The 16193-nt window shown below is 40.6% G+C and overlaps 1 protein-coding gene and 1 pseudogene across 1 annotated transcript in view; one reads left to right on the forward strand and one right to left on the reverse strand.

Moving 5' to 3' along the window:
* CORIN (corin, serine peptidase) overlaps positions 1–16193 on the forward strand; it is a 216063-nt gene that overhangs the window by 152289 nt on the left and 47581 nt on the right. Inside the window, exons 13-15 of the mRNA XM_027103039.1 lie at positions 6236–6349; positions 8431–8541; positions 9703–9832. Coding sequence (XP_026958840.1) covers positions 6236–6349; positions 8431–8541; positions 9703–9832 — 355 coding nt within the window. The remainder of the gene's footprint in view (positions 1–6235; positions 6350–8430; positions 8542–9702; positions 9833–16193) is intronic.
* LOC113619216 (60S ribosomal protein L31 pseudogene) lies at positions 402–785 on the reverse strand (annotated as a pseudogene).

The raw sequence follows: 16193 nt of genomic DNA on the forward strand, positions 1-16193 counted from the left end.
GGCGTACCATCTGGTAATGCAAACACCAGCTCCAGCAAAGCTGGGTTTCACTCCAAGCTTCCTGTCTTTCTGATTTATTCCGTCCATTGTGGAGTGGAATGCACTTAAATGCTTGGGCTTTCCTGAATACTATGACTATTAACTATTCACTTTCACACATCTGTAGCTCCTCCAAAATTTTAACAACATTATTGGGTTTTCCCCTCAAAACAGTACTTCTTTAATTTAATTATAAAATAATTGATGTGTTGGAAATTTACGCTGTTTCTCTGACACTTCTGCAGCAGGAAAACATGGAGGTCAAAGCACACCATTTGTAAATACACTTTTAAAATACATGCGTTAAACATTTAGCAGTAAGTAGTGTTTGTTTTTGGCAGTTCTATAACCTTATTGGACAATCAACAGTTAGTTCTTATCCACATTAACGTCTGCAGAGTTTTGAAAGTGGCGAGAGGTGGATAGGTAACCAACGTATAGAGCTTGTTTGGTGAATCTTCATCTTCATTATGTTTTCCGGGCAACTGCACATGGATATGGTATGGGACATTCCTTATTCCGTTGGCCCAGACAGATCTGTTGAGCCTGGTGTCAATGCATACATCTGGAAATCTCATCTCCTTCATGGCAAATATCCGGATTTCTTTGAATGCCCTAGGGGTGCGCGTCTTGAAACCCACTGCATGGATTCACTTGTGAATGTTGACAGTGTTTTCTCTGGTCACCACCTCATTGATGGCGGGCCAGCCCTTCTTCTTCTCGCTTCCCTTCTTTGCAGGAGCCATCCAGCTGGGCTGGGAGTAATGTTGTTCTGAAGTGTCTCCTGCTCTTGTGGTAAATTTTTGTTGTTGAAGTTGTACTGATTGTATAATTGTTAGTGTAAACAACAGTCGGAAGTATCGTCATTATTAGAAAAGTTTTCAGCAAGTGTTTGGAAGAATTATGTAAATATGAACATATCATTCCAGAATCGCTTCATGGGAGAGAAGTCTAAAAGATAGGAGTGATTTACAGAGTCAGTACTGCGTCAGTACAGAAGCACTTCCGTGTCTTAAAGTGATAGTTTGTCATTAATTGAACATCTACTATGTAGATGAAGCTGGCTGTAGATCTAGCAACTGGATGAAAGAAGCTTATTTTCAATCTGACATTTACCAAGCATTGATATCTAATCAATGGAGAAAAAGGTGCAGATCTGGGCAGAGAAATGAACAAGAAGGGCATAAAGGAAAGGCGAGCTAAAGAAAATAACAATGAGATTATATTTCTGAGCTTTGCCTTCATGCTATAGATCTGAATTTGTGAGACTGAAGTTAGCTTTTGCTAGGCCTATGTCCACAATTGGATGAGCTATACCAGCAGGAACAAGGTGGTACCTGAGCTGTGATGGGAGCAGCAAGTCTTCTCAGTGGGTCACTTAAATGGGAATATAGCTCAAACAGTTTTTTTATATCTACTGGAGAAATAAAACCCTTCATTACATGAATATAACATCACAATTACTAATTGATCACTCTTCTGCATAAAAGGGTATACAACATACAGAGAAAGGTAGACAATACAAATGGGAGTGTCGTTAAGGACCTTTCTGTTTATCTTCAAATAATTAAAAACCATTTCATCATCTACCTTCGATCTCCTCTGGGGTGATAGATAAAATGCAGTAAAATCTTTCTTTATAACATGAACCTCTTCTTGGAGTCAAAACCCCTTTAGGCTGTGTTTAAAGCCTCTGGCTCTGATATTCATAGGTTTTACAGCTTGATTTTAAAGTTTTCCAAAAGACTTTTTTCCCTGTTTGGACTCCTTAATAGTATTTGTGTATTTCTCACAGAGAAGGACTTTACTGTGTTTTTCTTTTAAATACTCCAGAGAGCCAGTCTCTTTGTCCCTTTGCTTGTGGAAGAGACTGATTTCCTGCTCTGTGACTAGAAGACAGAGTGAGGGTCATTGTGTTCATCTCATGTCGCATACCCACAAATGTACTTTCAGAAGGAGTTTTAGGATTGATCTTTGATCACATTTAATCCTTCGTGCTAAGGAAGAGACATTCTCCTTCCCTTTAGATATTTTGCTACTTGGCTAACTCTTCGCTATCTCATTTGGTGTCTTGGGCAGGCAGCCTGGAATGGTAGAGTGCTCTCTGTAGACCTAGACTTGGATTTAAATCCAGACTCAGCACTTAGAGGCTGTGTGACTTTTGGCCAGTCACTTAACTTCTCTGGGCCTCAGTTTTCTCACCTGTAACATTTAGAGAAGCGCGCTTTATCCCGTACGGCTTGGAATGCTCATAACTTGCCTTACTCAGTCCTCAGAGGGCAATAAACAGGAGCCCACCTGCCACAGTGCTAGGAAATCCAGGAGGCAAGTCCCCTTACAGGTCACCTCAGGGATCTCCCTTGCGGGAAGGAGTCCTGTCTAGCTTGGTATTATCTCTGACAGACCAAGGTCTTATTTATGGCAGAGGAGGGCAGACTGGCATGTCACGTCCAAAGCACAGGCTGGGCAGAGTCCCTGATTTCCATAGTGAATGTGGGCATCCGGGTGGAGCCTCGTCCTTGAGGTAGTGCTTGTTTTGGTGGTGGATGTCCCCATCTCCAGGATTACGGTCCCTGAGGGTGGCTCCCACCCTGCAATTTAAAGCCCTTTCAAAGTCTTCATCCTGCCTCTTCACAGGGTACTGAGACAGCACGTCTTGAAGAGGATGACATGAAGATGATGCCCCGAAAAGGGGTGTGACTAAGGAATTGGGAGGTCCACTGGGGCTTTCTGGTCAAAGATGGGAGCTCTGTGACTTGTGCTGTCGTTGCTGCCCCTGACGGTTAGGCCCGGAGTTCGGGGAGGGAGGCAGCTCCTTTGTTCAGGCTGCTACCACAGATGCTGCGGCTGTTCTTTGAGATCTGGGCTCCATGGCCCAGGGTCACAGGCTCTGGAGGGGCCGTCACACCTGCCAGGCCTGAACCTCACTGCTCAGCTCCCTTGATTTGCTCTGAGGTCACATCCACAGCCACTGGGGCAGCTGCTGGGCGAAGACGAGCAGCTCTACCCTGACAACACTTTATTTGATGTAGCTCGAGTTAGCAGCCCTGATGAGTGGACCCACTTACTCTGTACTGGCATCACTGAAAGCTTCTTAGAGTTCAAGAAGCATCTGCTTTAAGGTGCTTTGCCTTCTTCACCTATAATGACAACTGTTTTGATAGAGAAAAAGGTGCCCCAGTTCAGGTGGGATCTGCCTCTGACGGAAGCCTGCTTCGCAGAGATTTTGTGAAACAGAGAGAGAACGTGAAGAACCCAGCAGAACGCTTAGCGCACTTAGGGTTGACGAACCATTATGCTTTGCCCAGTACTGAGGGGGGTTTCTTGGAAGCAGGGACGTTTAGTGCTCAAACCTGCAAAGTCCCAGGCAAACTGGGATGAGTTGGTCACTTTAGCAATACACGGTGGCCTCTGTGAGTGGGCGTAGCCATTATGTCTGTACGGGGGGGAGGTGGCAGTTATACTGACATCAACAATTATTTGGTTTCATAACCTACAGCTGCATTAAATATCTCATCCTATCCATACCTAGTTTTAATTTTTAATGGAGTCATACCCTTTTCCTTTTAAAGCATACCTTTAAAGCATAATTACACCAAAAATGCCACTTTAAAGAGAGAATGATTTTTTCACAAAATCATAATGGTATCTTCCATGTGCCTCGTGTCTTGACCTTTTCATCCTACTTCATTTATGTTCATCATAACTCCACAAAGGAGGCATTAGGCCACGCAAACTTTTATTAGAAAAGAGAAGATACAGAAGGGAAATTACTGCCTATAGAGTACTCATTTTGTCTTTATAGCAACCCTTTGTAGCAGGCGTTCTTATTACTGTTTTAGAGATATGGAAACTGAGGTTCAGAGAGATTAAGGAACTTATTATCCAAGGTCATACAGCTAATGAGATTTGGAGCTAAGGTTCAAATCCAGATGTCTGACTCTAAGCGTTGTTTCCTTTGCTCTTACCTCTAATACATACTGAGGACAGCAACTAGAGGCTTGCACCTGCTTCCCTACTGGATCTTTCTCTGTAAGGCTGGATTTGGAGCAATCTGTTTATTTTCTCTAAATCTCAGTTTCTTTACTTAGAAAATGGTGATTGTAATTCTGACATTATGGTATTATTGTAAGAATTAAAACTAATATCTAGAAGGTGGATTTATAGTGGATAATAAATGTTATCTCTTATTATTACCATCTGTGAGCATACAGGTCTTATGTCCCAGTAGATCGACTTTTGTGATCTTTTATCATTTCATTCCAAGTGTCCACATTCTTCTCTGTACTCTTAGGAATGTACCTTGTGAACAGTCAGAAAGACTCATGCTGTTTTCTCTCATCATCTACTAGCAAGTGATGTGGTTTGTGATGAGTCTCCTTGCCAGAACATTCCAGATGATGTCTCTTGGTTCCAGATGATGTATTCTTGTTTTTTTTTTTTGCGGTACACGGGCCTCTTACTGCTGTGGCCTCTCCTGCTGCGGAGCACAGGCTCCGGATGCGCAGGCTCAGCGGCCATGGCTCACGGGCCTAGCCACTCCGCGGCATGTGGGATCTTCCTGGACTGGGGCACGAACCCGTGTCCCCTGCATCGGCAGGCGGACTGTCAACCACTGCGCCACCAGGGAAGCCCCAGATGATGTATTCTTGGTTAGCTGAAAACTCCAGATTATATTCCCATGCGTTCCTAGAATGGATGTCCCTGGGCCTAAAACCATTCTAGATGGTCAGCTAGTGAAGGCCTCTCACTATTTATTTCCTACAGTTTTGCAGTCACATACTCTACTGCTGTCCTATATTTTTGAATGGTGAAACACTTTAAATCTAATTTTATCCCATAGTAAAAATTTCTCTTCTGGGGACTTATTTTGATAACTTTTCAATGAGAATTTTTTGTAAAGCAGATTATTTTCTCATAAGGGACTCCAAGAAACCTGAGTCAGTCATCTATGACATTTCTCTGGATGATTTGTACCAGATCAGATGAGAAATAGCATCTCTAAAGAAACCCCTTAGGGCTTCCCTGGTGGCGCAGCGGTTGAGAGTCCACCTGCCAATGCAGGGGACACGGGTTTGTGCCCTGGTCCCGGAAGATCCCACATGCCGCGGAGCGGCTGGGCCCGTGAGCCATGGCCGCTGAGCCTGCGCGTCCGGAGCCTGTGCTCCGCAACGGGAGAGACCACAGCAGTGAGAGGCCCGCGTACCGCAAAAAAAAAAAAAAGAAACCCCTTATTTCATCACTGCTTGGCACTTCATTCACCTTACACTAAATTACCTTTCCCTGGGAATGAGAGACTTTTCGTTCCTTACGTGAAATGAAGTTCCATTTAAGATTCACGTGTATCGTGGTCCTGCTGAGGGCTAGCTGCTGTTCCAGGCAGGGGGGTTCAGGATCCTCAAAGATGAATACATGTGGTCTCTTCCTTCTCACCCCTCACAGCCTGGTGAGGGTCATGGATCCAACTGGAGTGACAAGAACACATCAGGCACTTGGCATGTTCTAGCGGACGTATAAATGCACTGCCTGTGAAGCAGATGACATTTATTAAGTTCATTGTAAGAGCTTGTGATTGTACAGGCAAATTACAGTTCAAGCTTATAGTCCTGGTCTTAGGCAAATTATGTTCTTTTCTCAGGTTAACTGATCAAGTTTCTAACCTGAGATTTCTGGCTACGTTACTGAAGTAATGGCTCTTGAGCTAGTTTTGCAGATATTTGGCATATGGGAGGAGCCTCTTGTGCTAAACACACAGATGGCCTCGCCATTTGTTGATTGAAATTACATTTTAAGATAATATGCATTTAGATCGCTAGGTTTTGGCATATTTGCTTAAAAGCGTTAACTCATCATTTTATAGATGAGTCTTATGTGTTGGCAAATTGGCTCAGAAAGCAAAAGGAACAGCTAAAGATGAACGTTAAAGTACAGTTGCTTTTTCTTTTTTTTTTTTCCGATTTCCCATATGTCACTTTTGATCTTCTCCTGGGAGAGCTGTACTATTTATAATGCAGTTTGGAGATTACCAAGCATTTCTGCTTTCAAAATTACATTTTCCACGGTATACAGGAGTCAAAACTCGTTAAGAAAAAGGAAATCATACCTTTATATTGTAATTTTTTTACATTGCTTGATCAAAGCCATTGTTATTTTCACCTTCACATCTATTGCAAATAACCTTTCCTTCTGTCTCCAGGATGTAAAGAGAGAGATCTTTGGGAGTGTCCATCTAACAAGCAATGTTTGAAGCACACAGTCATCTGTGATGGGTTCCCAGACTGCCCTGATAACATGGATGAAAAAAATTGCTGTAAGTGCTTACTGTGAATTTGTGAATGTGCCGTTTTATTTTAAACACTAATTACCTCTCATTTTGAATGTAAGTGAGAAATTTGGAAATAGTATCAAAAGCTTTTTGTATTTTCAGACCTTTTGATTAAAACTCCACTTGTAAAAATATATGCCAAGAATACAATCAAACGTGTAAAATATATGCATAATGATATTAGTCTAGCATGATTTATAACATGGAAAAAATTAAACCACCCCAAATATCCAAAAAGAGGGGGAACATAAAATACAACCATAAAATGAAATAATATGCAAACATTAAAAATTAAATTAAAAGGATAATTTCTCGTGGGTTCATTACATATCATTAGATGAATAAAACAAAGCATAAAGAATTATGTGTACTGTTGTGCTGAGTTTTGAAAGTACATATAACCACATAGAAAAAGATCAGAAGGGCATAATAAAAAGTTTACAGTTGTAATCCCTGAATGGTGGAATTATTAAGTTTTTGTGCTTTTCTGTCTTTTCTACATATTCTGAATGAATGGCCAGTAGTTTTAGAATCAGAAAAAAAATCTCCTAAGATGCATTACCTACTAGTAACAGAAAGCCCAACTCAAACAGACTTAAGCAATGAAGAAGCAATTATTCTTTTATTATCCTGTGTTTTGCATATGCCTTATATTATCATATAAAAAATCAAGTGTAGGGCCAGATACAGGAGCTCAGCACCTCTTCTGGGATTCTTTACATTTGCCTGACCTCTAGCTGCCTCCTACCAGAGTCCAAAGATGGCTGCCAAGAGCACCTGGGGTGCCATGCTTCCCTGGTCATAGCCACTAGGAAGGAGAGAGAACCTCACCCTCATCTCTGGAATATCACTTAGGGCTTCACTCAGATTGGCCAACTTTGAGCTGGGTCCCAGCTAGCAGTCAGCTATTGTTGTGTGGATTCCAAAGAACACCACCTAAACAGCTGAACTGCAAAAAGAAGCATCTTTAGGGAGAACCAATTAGAAAAAGATGCTGTTTCTTCAGGCTAGGACACGTGGCCTGGACAGCGGGGTTTGGGCAGGAACTTCCTTGGAAAGTACAGCCTACAAAACCACAGGCCAAGACCCTGATCTCGGATCCCATCTTTACTCCTAGACGAATAACTGTACTCAGAGAAAAAAAATTGTAGTCAGAAAAATGCCATGTCTTGCTTAAACGAATCAGGATCTTGCCATGGAGCAGGGGCTGGTGTGCGGGCCTGAACAAATTCATGTTCCCTTAAAAAAGGAGGACACGGGGGTTGGGGAAGTGGGGTGGGATGAATTGGGAGGTTGGGATTGACATAGATACACTACCATGTGTAAAATAGCTAGCTAGCGGGAACCCGCTGTAGAGCACAGGGAGATCAGCTCGGTGCTCTGTGGTGACCTGGATGGGGGTGGGCATGAGAGGAAGGTCCAAGAGGAAGGGGATATGTGTATACATATAGCTGATTCACCGCGTTGTACAGCAGAAACTAACACAATATTGTGAAGCAGCTATACCCCAATAAAAAATAAATACATTTTTCAAAAGGGAGGAAGAAAAGTAATAGATGCTAGGTAGGCAATCAAGGAGTTTTGCCATAGTTTTTAAAAACCTAAGAGAGAGTTAGTGTGTGACTCTGAGAGTCATTTAATACTAGAGATTAAAAAAAATAAAATTACCCATAAATGTGGACAGAGCTGGTTTTCATCCTAGGGTGACTTCAGTCCGCTCATGCCCAGTGCCCTGTTCCCGCCACTTCAGATTTTAGCCCTATGTTCTAATCTTTGGTATTTCTGCTGCTCTGGGTACCACTTCTTCAATCCTGTAGTTACAACTAGAGAATCTCATCACTTGGAGACAGTAGTTCTGTTTAAATGCTTGCTGTTTGTATGGATGGACCTCTCAGAAAGGAGATTTTATCAGTTCTACTCTTCGGTCTTGACACCTGTTTGGAGGCGTGGGTGACCACACCTTGTCTTCCTTAGATGCTCCTGCTGGCAAACCATGATGTGCCTGTTAGTGATAATCACATTCATTCCTAAAATGTTTGTCTCCTCACTTCTTGTTCCCTTGCCAGCATTTTGCCAAGATGATGAGCTAGAATGTGCAAACCACGAGTGTGTGTCACGTGACCGGTGGTGTGACGGCGAAGCCGACTGCATAGACAGTTCCGACGAATGGGACTGTGGTGAGCTGCTTGTTTCTGCCATCTGCTCTATGCTCTAATGCCTGGCAGCCATTTAAGCTAAATGAATCCTAACTGGTTTCACAGATCTTACGAAGTTCATCTATTCTGGTTTACTATTATAAAAGCTACCAGTGGTGATTTGTACATGTTATTTCCAACTCACAGAACACTTCCTCACAAGTTACTTCTCTGCTTGAAATGTCTATATTATTTGTAAAAATATTTGGGTTCAAATTGTTTTGACGATATAACTTTTCATTTGAATATAATTTTTTAAAAACGCTTTATTATCACCCATAATAAATTATCAATAGTCAGTCATTCTTGTATCATTGACACCTCCTGGAAGAGGATACTGAAGTGGTCTTCCATCTTCCCTGGACTCTCGCCCCAGATCCAGATGAGACTTCTATCTACTCCCTTACATGGACAGGACTTAAAGGCATCCCAATGTTGCAGTTTATCATCTGCAACATTGCAGATGATAAACTGCAATGTTGTTTAACATTGGGATACTGGTATCCCAATGTTGCAGTTTATCATCTTGAGTTTGGTTCATTCTATCGTCCCACACTCATCCCTGTTTCCATTCCCTTGGTCCTTATTTCAGTCCTTTGCATCATCTGGCCAAATCACGGTTATGATGTATATTGTCATTAATTGTGCAGTGTTTCCACGAACAATCTATGGTGTATGAAGTACAGAGGATGCTCTTTGATAAAAGAGGAATTAGTGCATATGCCAAATTAATCCGAAATTAACACATCCCTCTCACACACTTGCATTCTCACAAGCTTTCTTGAAAGGAAACGATTTGAATGAAGTTACAACTGGCTCCTTCTAATTATGCAAGTCCTTGGGTAAACTCATGGGAATGGGACCTGCCTGTGGCCGTCTTGTAACTCATAATGAAAAGTTAAGAACTGCCTGTCTCTTTCACCAGAGCCTCTAGTTCATGGAGGGCAGAGAACAAATCTAATTCATTTTTCCATCCCCCACCACATGGCAATCAGTGATTGGCACAGGGTAAGAACTCACCAAATGGTTCTTAGCTAAAAGAAATAAAAATGAATGTCTGCAAGTAAAGCAAAAGCATGTTATCATTCGGTGTCATGAGAAGAAATGTTTTAAATTAGGGTTCCCCCCCTTTTTTCCCCTCAGTGACCCTCTCTGCAAATGTGAACTCCTCGTCATTCCTGACCGCTCACAGATCTGCCATGGAACACCACGTGTGTGCGGATGGCTGGCAGGAGACGTTGAGTCAGCTGGCCTGCAAGCAGATGGGTTTAGGGTAAGGTCAGTAGTTTGTAGCCCTGATGAATTTCTCAGAGGGCTTCACGGAACTTGGCAATAATATCTTCCTTATGAATGCAGGGTGAGTTAGTGCTCTCAAACCTAGCCCTCCAAAGCATGGGAAATGGATCAGGTGAGAGAACTGTATTTGATTACAGGCACCTGCTCTCAAGAGTGCGGGTTTCTGAAAACCTACTTTGATAAAGCCTCTAAAAGTAAATGAAGTCATTGTATTTTAAGGACTTGTGAAATGAAATGCTTTTATTACTTAAAAAAGCATTAAGATGGTTTCCTCTGAGGAAACTGGATGGGAAAATCTTGCAATCCCCGCCCCCAAGAGGTTATTGAATATTCCTTTTTAAGCAACACAAATCTTTTTAATAAGTTGAGAAATAGAACTTGAAGTTGCTGGTATTTCAATTTACCCTGTGTAATGTAGGAAATGTAAATTAGGAAAGAGTTCACCATTTTTGCTTCTTAGAATGAAAAGCCACTCACTCTGGCTTTGATACAAACACACTGAAATCAATACTTTTAAAGTTGGATTCTTGGCGCAGGGTTTTCTTTTCTAGTTCTGTTGGGGTTGGAAAACAATAATTGAAAGGTCTTAGAATATATATGTGAGTGTGTTTATACATATAAACATATAAACACACACATATATTTTTTTCTTTTACCAATGATGGATGTGAGATTTGGGGGAAATATAGAAATGACGGAAATAAAAGAAAAAGGATTTATAAAATTCTAGAATAAAAAATTGAGTAAATGTCACTTGCCAGGATTCCACAGAGCAAACTTGAAATAATTTTACAGTAATGAGCCATCCAATTATGGGAGAGCAACTGGCAGCCCATTTTTGCTATCCCAGTTTGAAGAATTACATAAATACCAGCATCTTTAGCCCATTTTTCCCATGTAAAGTCTCACATCTTTGGAAAATTGAGTAACTGATGACATAATAAGAGAGTTTTAAACTTTGCCAGAGTGGAAAAATTATATTTGCCAAGATCGATTAAATTATACTTTATTTTCACCACTTCCTTATTGTGTTTAAATGAAAGGGGATATGACTGTGATCAGAGATAGATTAAAAGCTTTTTGAAGGAGCTTTGCTTTCCTCTCACCAGACACAAGATTATTTCTTTTTCTTTTTTTTGCATCTCACTCTATTTCTTTTTATTTATTATATATTTTTAACATCTTTATTGGACTATAATTGCTTTACAATGGTGTGTTAGTTTCTGCTTTAGAACAAAGTGAATCAGCTACACATATACATACATCCCCATATCTCTTCCCTCTTGCGTCTCCCTCCCACCCTCCCTATCCCACCCCTCTAGGTGGTCACAAAGCACCGAGCTGGTCTCCCTGTGCTATGTGGCTGCTTCCCACTAGCTATCTATTTTACATTTGGTAGTGTATATATGTCCATGCCACTCTCTCACTTCGTCCCAGCTTACCCTTCCCCCTCCCCGTGTCCCCCTCCTCAAGTCCATTCTCTACATCTGCATCTTTATTCCTGTCCTGCCCCTAGGTTCTTCAGAACCATTTTTTTTTTTTAGATTCCATATATATATGTTAGTATACGGTATTTGTTTTTCTCTTTCTGACTTACTTCACTCTGTATGACAGACTCTAGGTCCATCCACCTCACTACAAATAACTCAATTTCGTTTCTTTTTATGGCTGAGTAATATTCCATTGTATATATGTGCCACATCTTCTTTATCCATTCATCTGTCGATGGACACTTAGGTTGCTTCCATGTCCTGGCTATTGTAAATAGAGCTGCAATGAACATTGTGGTAGATGACTCTTTTTGAATTATGGTTTTCTCAGGGTATATGCCCAGTAGTGGGATTGCTGGGTCATATGGTAGTTCTATTTTTAGTTTTTTAAGGAACCTCCATACTGTTCTCCATAGTGGCTGTATCAATTTACATTCCCAACAAGGTTATTTCTTAATAAGAAAACTTGATTATGTAATGACAGATAACTTCACTGAGAGTTCTGAAGGAGCGTCGGAACTACAAAGATTTTATAACCAGAAAATTCTTTTGACAGAAGCCACCTTGTTCTGTTGAAAATGGAATGGATCATGTTTAAAATATTCTACTTTATATTTCTTCTAATTTTTTGAATATTGGACTTAAATTCTTTACTGTGGTAAAATGCACGACATAAAACTCACCATTTTAACCATTTTCAAGTGTACAATTCAGTGGCATTTAGTAGATTCATAATGTTGTGCAACCATCACCATTATCTGATTTAGTTCACTAAGTATAATGTTTTCATGCATCCATGTATCAGTACTTTATTTCTGCTTATGGCTGAATAATATTCCATTGTGTGGATACACCATATTTTTAAATCTATTCATCCATTGATGAATTCCTCCATTTTAGTGGTCTCTACCTTTGGCTCCTGTGTGCATATTGGATTTTGAAAAAAATCTCTTTGCTCCATTTCCTTAACATAGTGGAAAAATGTCATTGCAATATCTTAGGTATTTAAAATCTAAGATAGACGTTTAGATTTTTTAAAGATAACTTTATTTCATAGGAGGGCTAGGAAAATTTGAGAGAGCAGTATGGTTGGAAAACCATAACTGTTATTTGACTGAGTTAATGGGTAAGAAGTGATTCACCTTCAAAGTGAATGAGAACAAAAGGTAACCTTAGTGTTTTTGTATTTCTGGCTTGCCTGCACGTTTACTCTTCAGTTTACGTGGGTGGCTCGTGAATTGACAGAGATCTGGAGAACCAGGCTAGGGCAGGAACACAGAAAATGGGCAAGACAAGGCCAAATTCCTGCTGTGGCAATGGGATGCTTAGGAAGCTGCTGTCACCACTGTCCCTGGAGACCAGTTGCTGTGCTGCAGACTCACAGTTCTGCCGCTGGTGCTTCAAATTAACTCTAAGTAACCCTGCACCTTTGAGTCATTTCTTCTACATTCAAAGTCCCTAATAGGAGTGTCTCTTTGGCCATGGCTAGACATTGACCTTCACTCCAGCTGCCAGAGGGAGGGGAGAGGGATGAGTTGTCCTCTTTTAGCTTCTGGAGTGGAGTGTCCACTCCATGGGCCTGCCTTGATACTGTCAAACATACTCTGCATCCAAAACTTGAAGTTTAAAAAACAACCCCAACTAATTCTATTCAGTATCTTCCTCCTTGTTTTTTGAGCATCAGCTTGTGGGTCTTATACAGGAGTAGGCGCTGTGTGGAGGTTGCACAGGTGAATAACATCATCAAAGAGCTTATCATGTGGTGGGGAAGACATACTATCTTGATACTATAATATAAATTCATTAAATCATTCATTCATTCAGTAAACATTTAAGAGAAAAGCACTGTCACATAGTATCCAAAACGAACATACCTTAACTCCAAATAGGTCACTCAGCTACTTCAGGGGGTATATTTTGTAGCTAGTTTGTTTAAAATGCAGATCTACACCAAATTACATGTTTTTGCAGGGATTCTACTGAGATGCTTTCACGATAGAAGCAGTTGATTAAAAACACCTGCACTTAGAGTTGTTCAGACCTAAATCATGCTTTCCATGTCTAACAGCACAAATGCTAGGCTATCAACTAAGTGCTTGTCCAAATGAGAGGATTCAGAGTTCTTTTCTGAATCTGAAAACACTTTACCCCCATCTGCAGGTATCTCTGGAGTTCACCCCAGCTGGAAATATGATGACTATTTGATTAGACAAGGGTATAAATCAATCCCCTAAATTCTCATGACAGTATATTGACTTTGCTACCTGCGTGTCCAGTATCAGAAACATATGGGCATTTATTTAATCAACAGTACAAATCAGAATTTAGACTGCCCGCTAATACTTGCCAAATGTTCAGTTGAGACATCTGGTATCTGAGGACGTTGGTCTAAGGGAATGTGATTCTCTGTGTCTCTTGGCCTCCTAAGCTTACCTCTATAAAAGTTAGATCATCTGGAAATAGGCTGTACTATTTTGGCAAAACTTCCTTTGTAGAGTTAGTTGCAATTTTATTTTATGCCCTAATCTTTTAGAGTTTGTCAACAGAAGAAACATCCTTCCAAAGAATGTTTCTGTGTCTTGGGCAAAACGGCAAAGATGGTATCTATTATATTACCTAATAGTCCCTGATATAAGGATTTGCATTGTAATTTTTCCTAACATGTACTCCCAGGACAAAGTTTCTAACTTCACATTTCATTTGTCATGTAAGAACTATTTAATCCAGGACGGTTTCCTTATTGATTGACTTCCATGATGCTCGGAGACAGATTCAGTCCTCTGTAGTAGTCAGTCTAGCCCAGATTGCTGGTCCTGTACATGTAAACCATGGAAAGGAAGTTCAGAACCTTGTAGTTGTTTTATTAAAAATTAAGATATAATTCAGATACCATAAAATTCACCGTTTAAAAGTGTACAATTCAGTTGTTTTTAGTATGGTCACAAAATAGTTGTAATCATCATCACTGTCTAATTCCAGAACATTTTCATCACTCAAAAAAGAAACCCCATGCTCATTAGCAGTCACTCTCCATTCCTCCTTCCCTTCAGCCCTTAAAATGTACTAATTGACTTTCTGTCTCTATAGATTTGCCTATTGTGCACATTTCACATATAGGATCATGCAAAATATTTTTTGTCTGACTTCTTTCACTTAGTAAAATGTTTTTAAGTTTCATCCATGTTGTACTATGTATTAGTACGCCATTCCTGTTTATGGCTGAATAATATTCTCTTGGGTAGATAGAGCCACATTTTGATTATCCATTCATCACTTGATGGCCATTTTGGTTGTTTCCACTTTTGAGCTCTTATGCATAATGCTGCTATGAACATTCATGTACAAGTTTTTGTGTGAACATATGTTTTCATTTCTCTTGGGTGTATACTTAAGACTAGAATTACTGGGTCAAGTGGTAACTCTATGTTTAACTTTTTGAATGACTGCCAAACTGTTTTCCAAAGAGGCCACACCCCTTTATACTCTACCAGCAATGCGTGAGAGTTCCAGTTTCTCCATCTCCTCACCAACACTTGTTCTTGTTCATATTTTTGATGGTCTGCATTCAATGTATTCAAAAATGATATTGTTCATTTTTTGATCTGGGTGACGAAGAGAGGGAATATAGAGAGAGAAGATAAGGAGATCAAGGACTGAGCCCTAACATTAAGGGGATCAGAGAAGAGAAGCAGCAAGCCAAAGGAGATGAAAAAGAACAACTAGTGCAGTAGGAGTATGTGGTATCCTGAAAGACAATTGAAGAAAGCATATAAAGGAAGAAGTGAGGGTCAGTTCTATCAAATGCTGCTGAGAAGTAAAATGAGGACTGAAAATGACTATTGGTTTCAGCAACGTGCATGTCATTGATGTGAGCAGTTTCAGTAGAGTGAGGGGGCAAACACCTAAGAGATAGTAGGAAGAGAGAAAAGACAGTAAGTGTAGAACTCTTTGGGGAAATTTTGCCAAAAAGAGAAGCAAAGAAGGATGAGCAGTGACTGGTGAAGGAAATAGGGTTAGGAGATCTTTGGTCCCTCCATTTCCCTAAAAGCTCTCACTATCCCATGACTGAATTTCTAATAGAGCCCTACCAGCTGTAATACAAACATCATGTTCGATTGCTATAGACTGAGTGTTCATGTCCCCCCCAAATTCATATGTGAAATCCTAACCCCCAGTGTGAAGGTATTAAGCAGCGGGGCCTTTAAGAGGTGATTGGGACGTGAGAATGGAGCCCTCAAGAATGGGATTAGTAACTTATACAAGAGACTGCACAGAGTTTCCTCTCACCTTTCATCATGTGATGACATAGCAAGAAGATGGCTGTCTGTGACTGAGGAAATGGGCCTTCACCAGACACCAAATCTACTATTACCTTGACCTTGGACTTCCAGCCTCTGGAACTATGGGAGATAAATCCCTGTTGTTTATAAGCCACCCAGTCTATGGCAATTTGTTATAGAGGCCTGAAAGGACTAAGGCAGAAATAAATCATTTTCTGTCAAAGGTCTTTTTTCATTTGACATTTTTTTTAACCAAATAAGTTTCCCAACTGGCAGACGTGCCGTAAACTAGCTCATCTTTCTTCAACTTCATATCCTTGTACGTGCTCCTCTGCTCTTTCTGTACTGTCTGGTCTTTTATCTGTGCTCTGTAGACACATTCCTTCCTGCTTCTGCCTCTGTGTCCATAGATGCATTGTTTTTACATTCCCTATCCAAATTCTTCAGGGCCTCACTCAAGGCTCATGACTTCTGCGAAGTCTTTCTCATCTCCTTGACCTCTTTTGCCCCTGAATTTCCTGTGGTACTTAAAAATCAGTACTACACGATATCCCTCTTAATTCTACGG

This window comes from Aethalodelphis obliquidens, unplaced genomic scaffold (assembly GCF_003676395.1).
Source record: "Aethalodelphis obliquidens isolate GAN/ISIS:26980383/991018 unplaced genomic scaffold, ASM367639v1 scaffold6, whole genome shotgun sequence".
Classification (NCBI taxonomy): domain Eukaryota; kingdom Metazoa; phylum Chordata; class Mammalia; order Artiodactyla; family Delphinidae; genus Aethalodelphis; species Aethalodelphis obliquidens.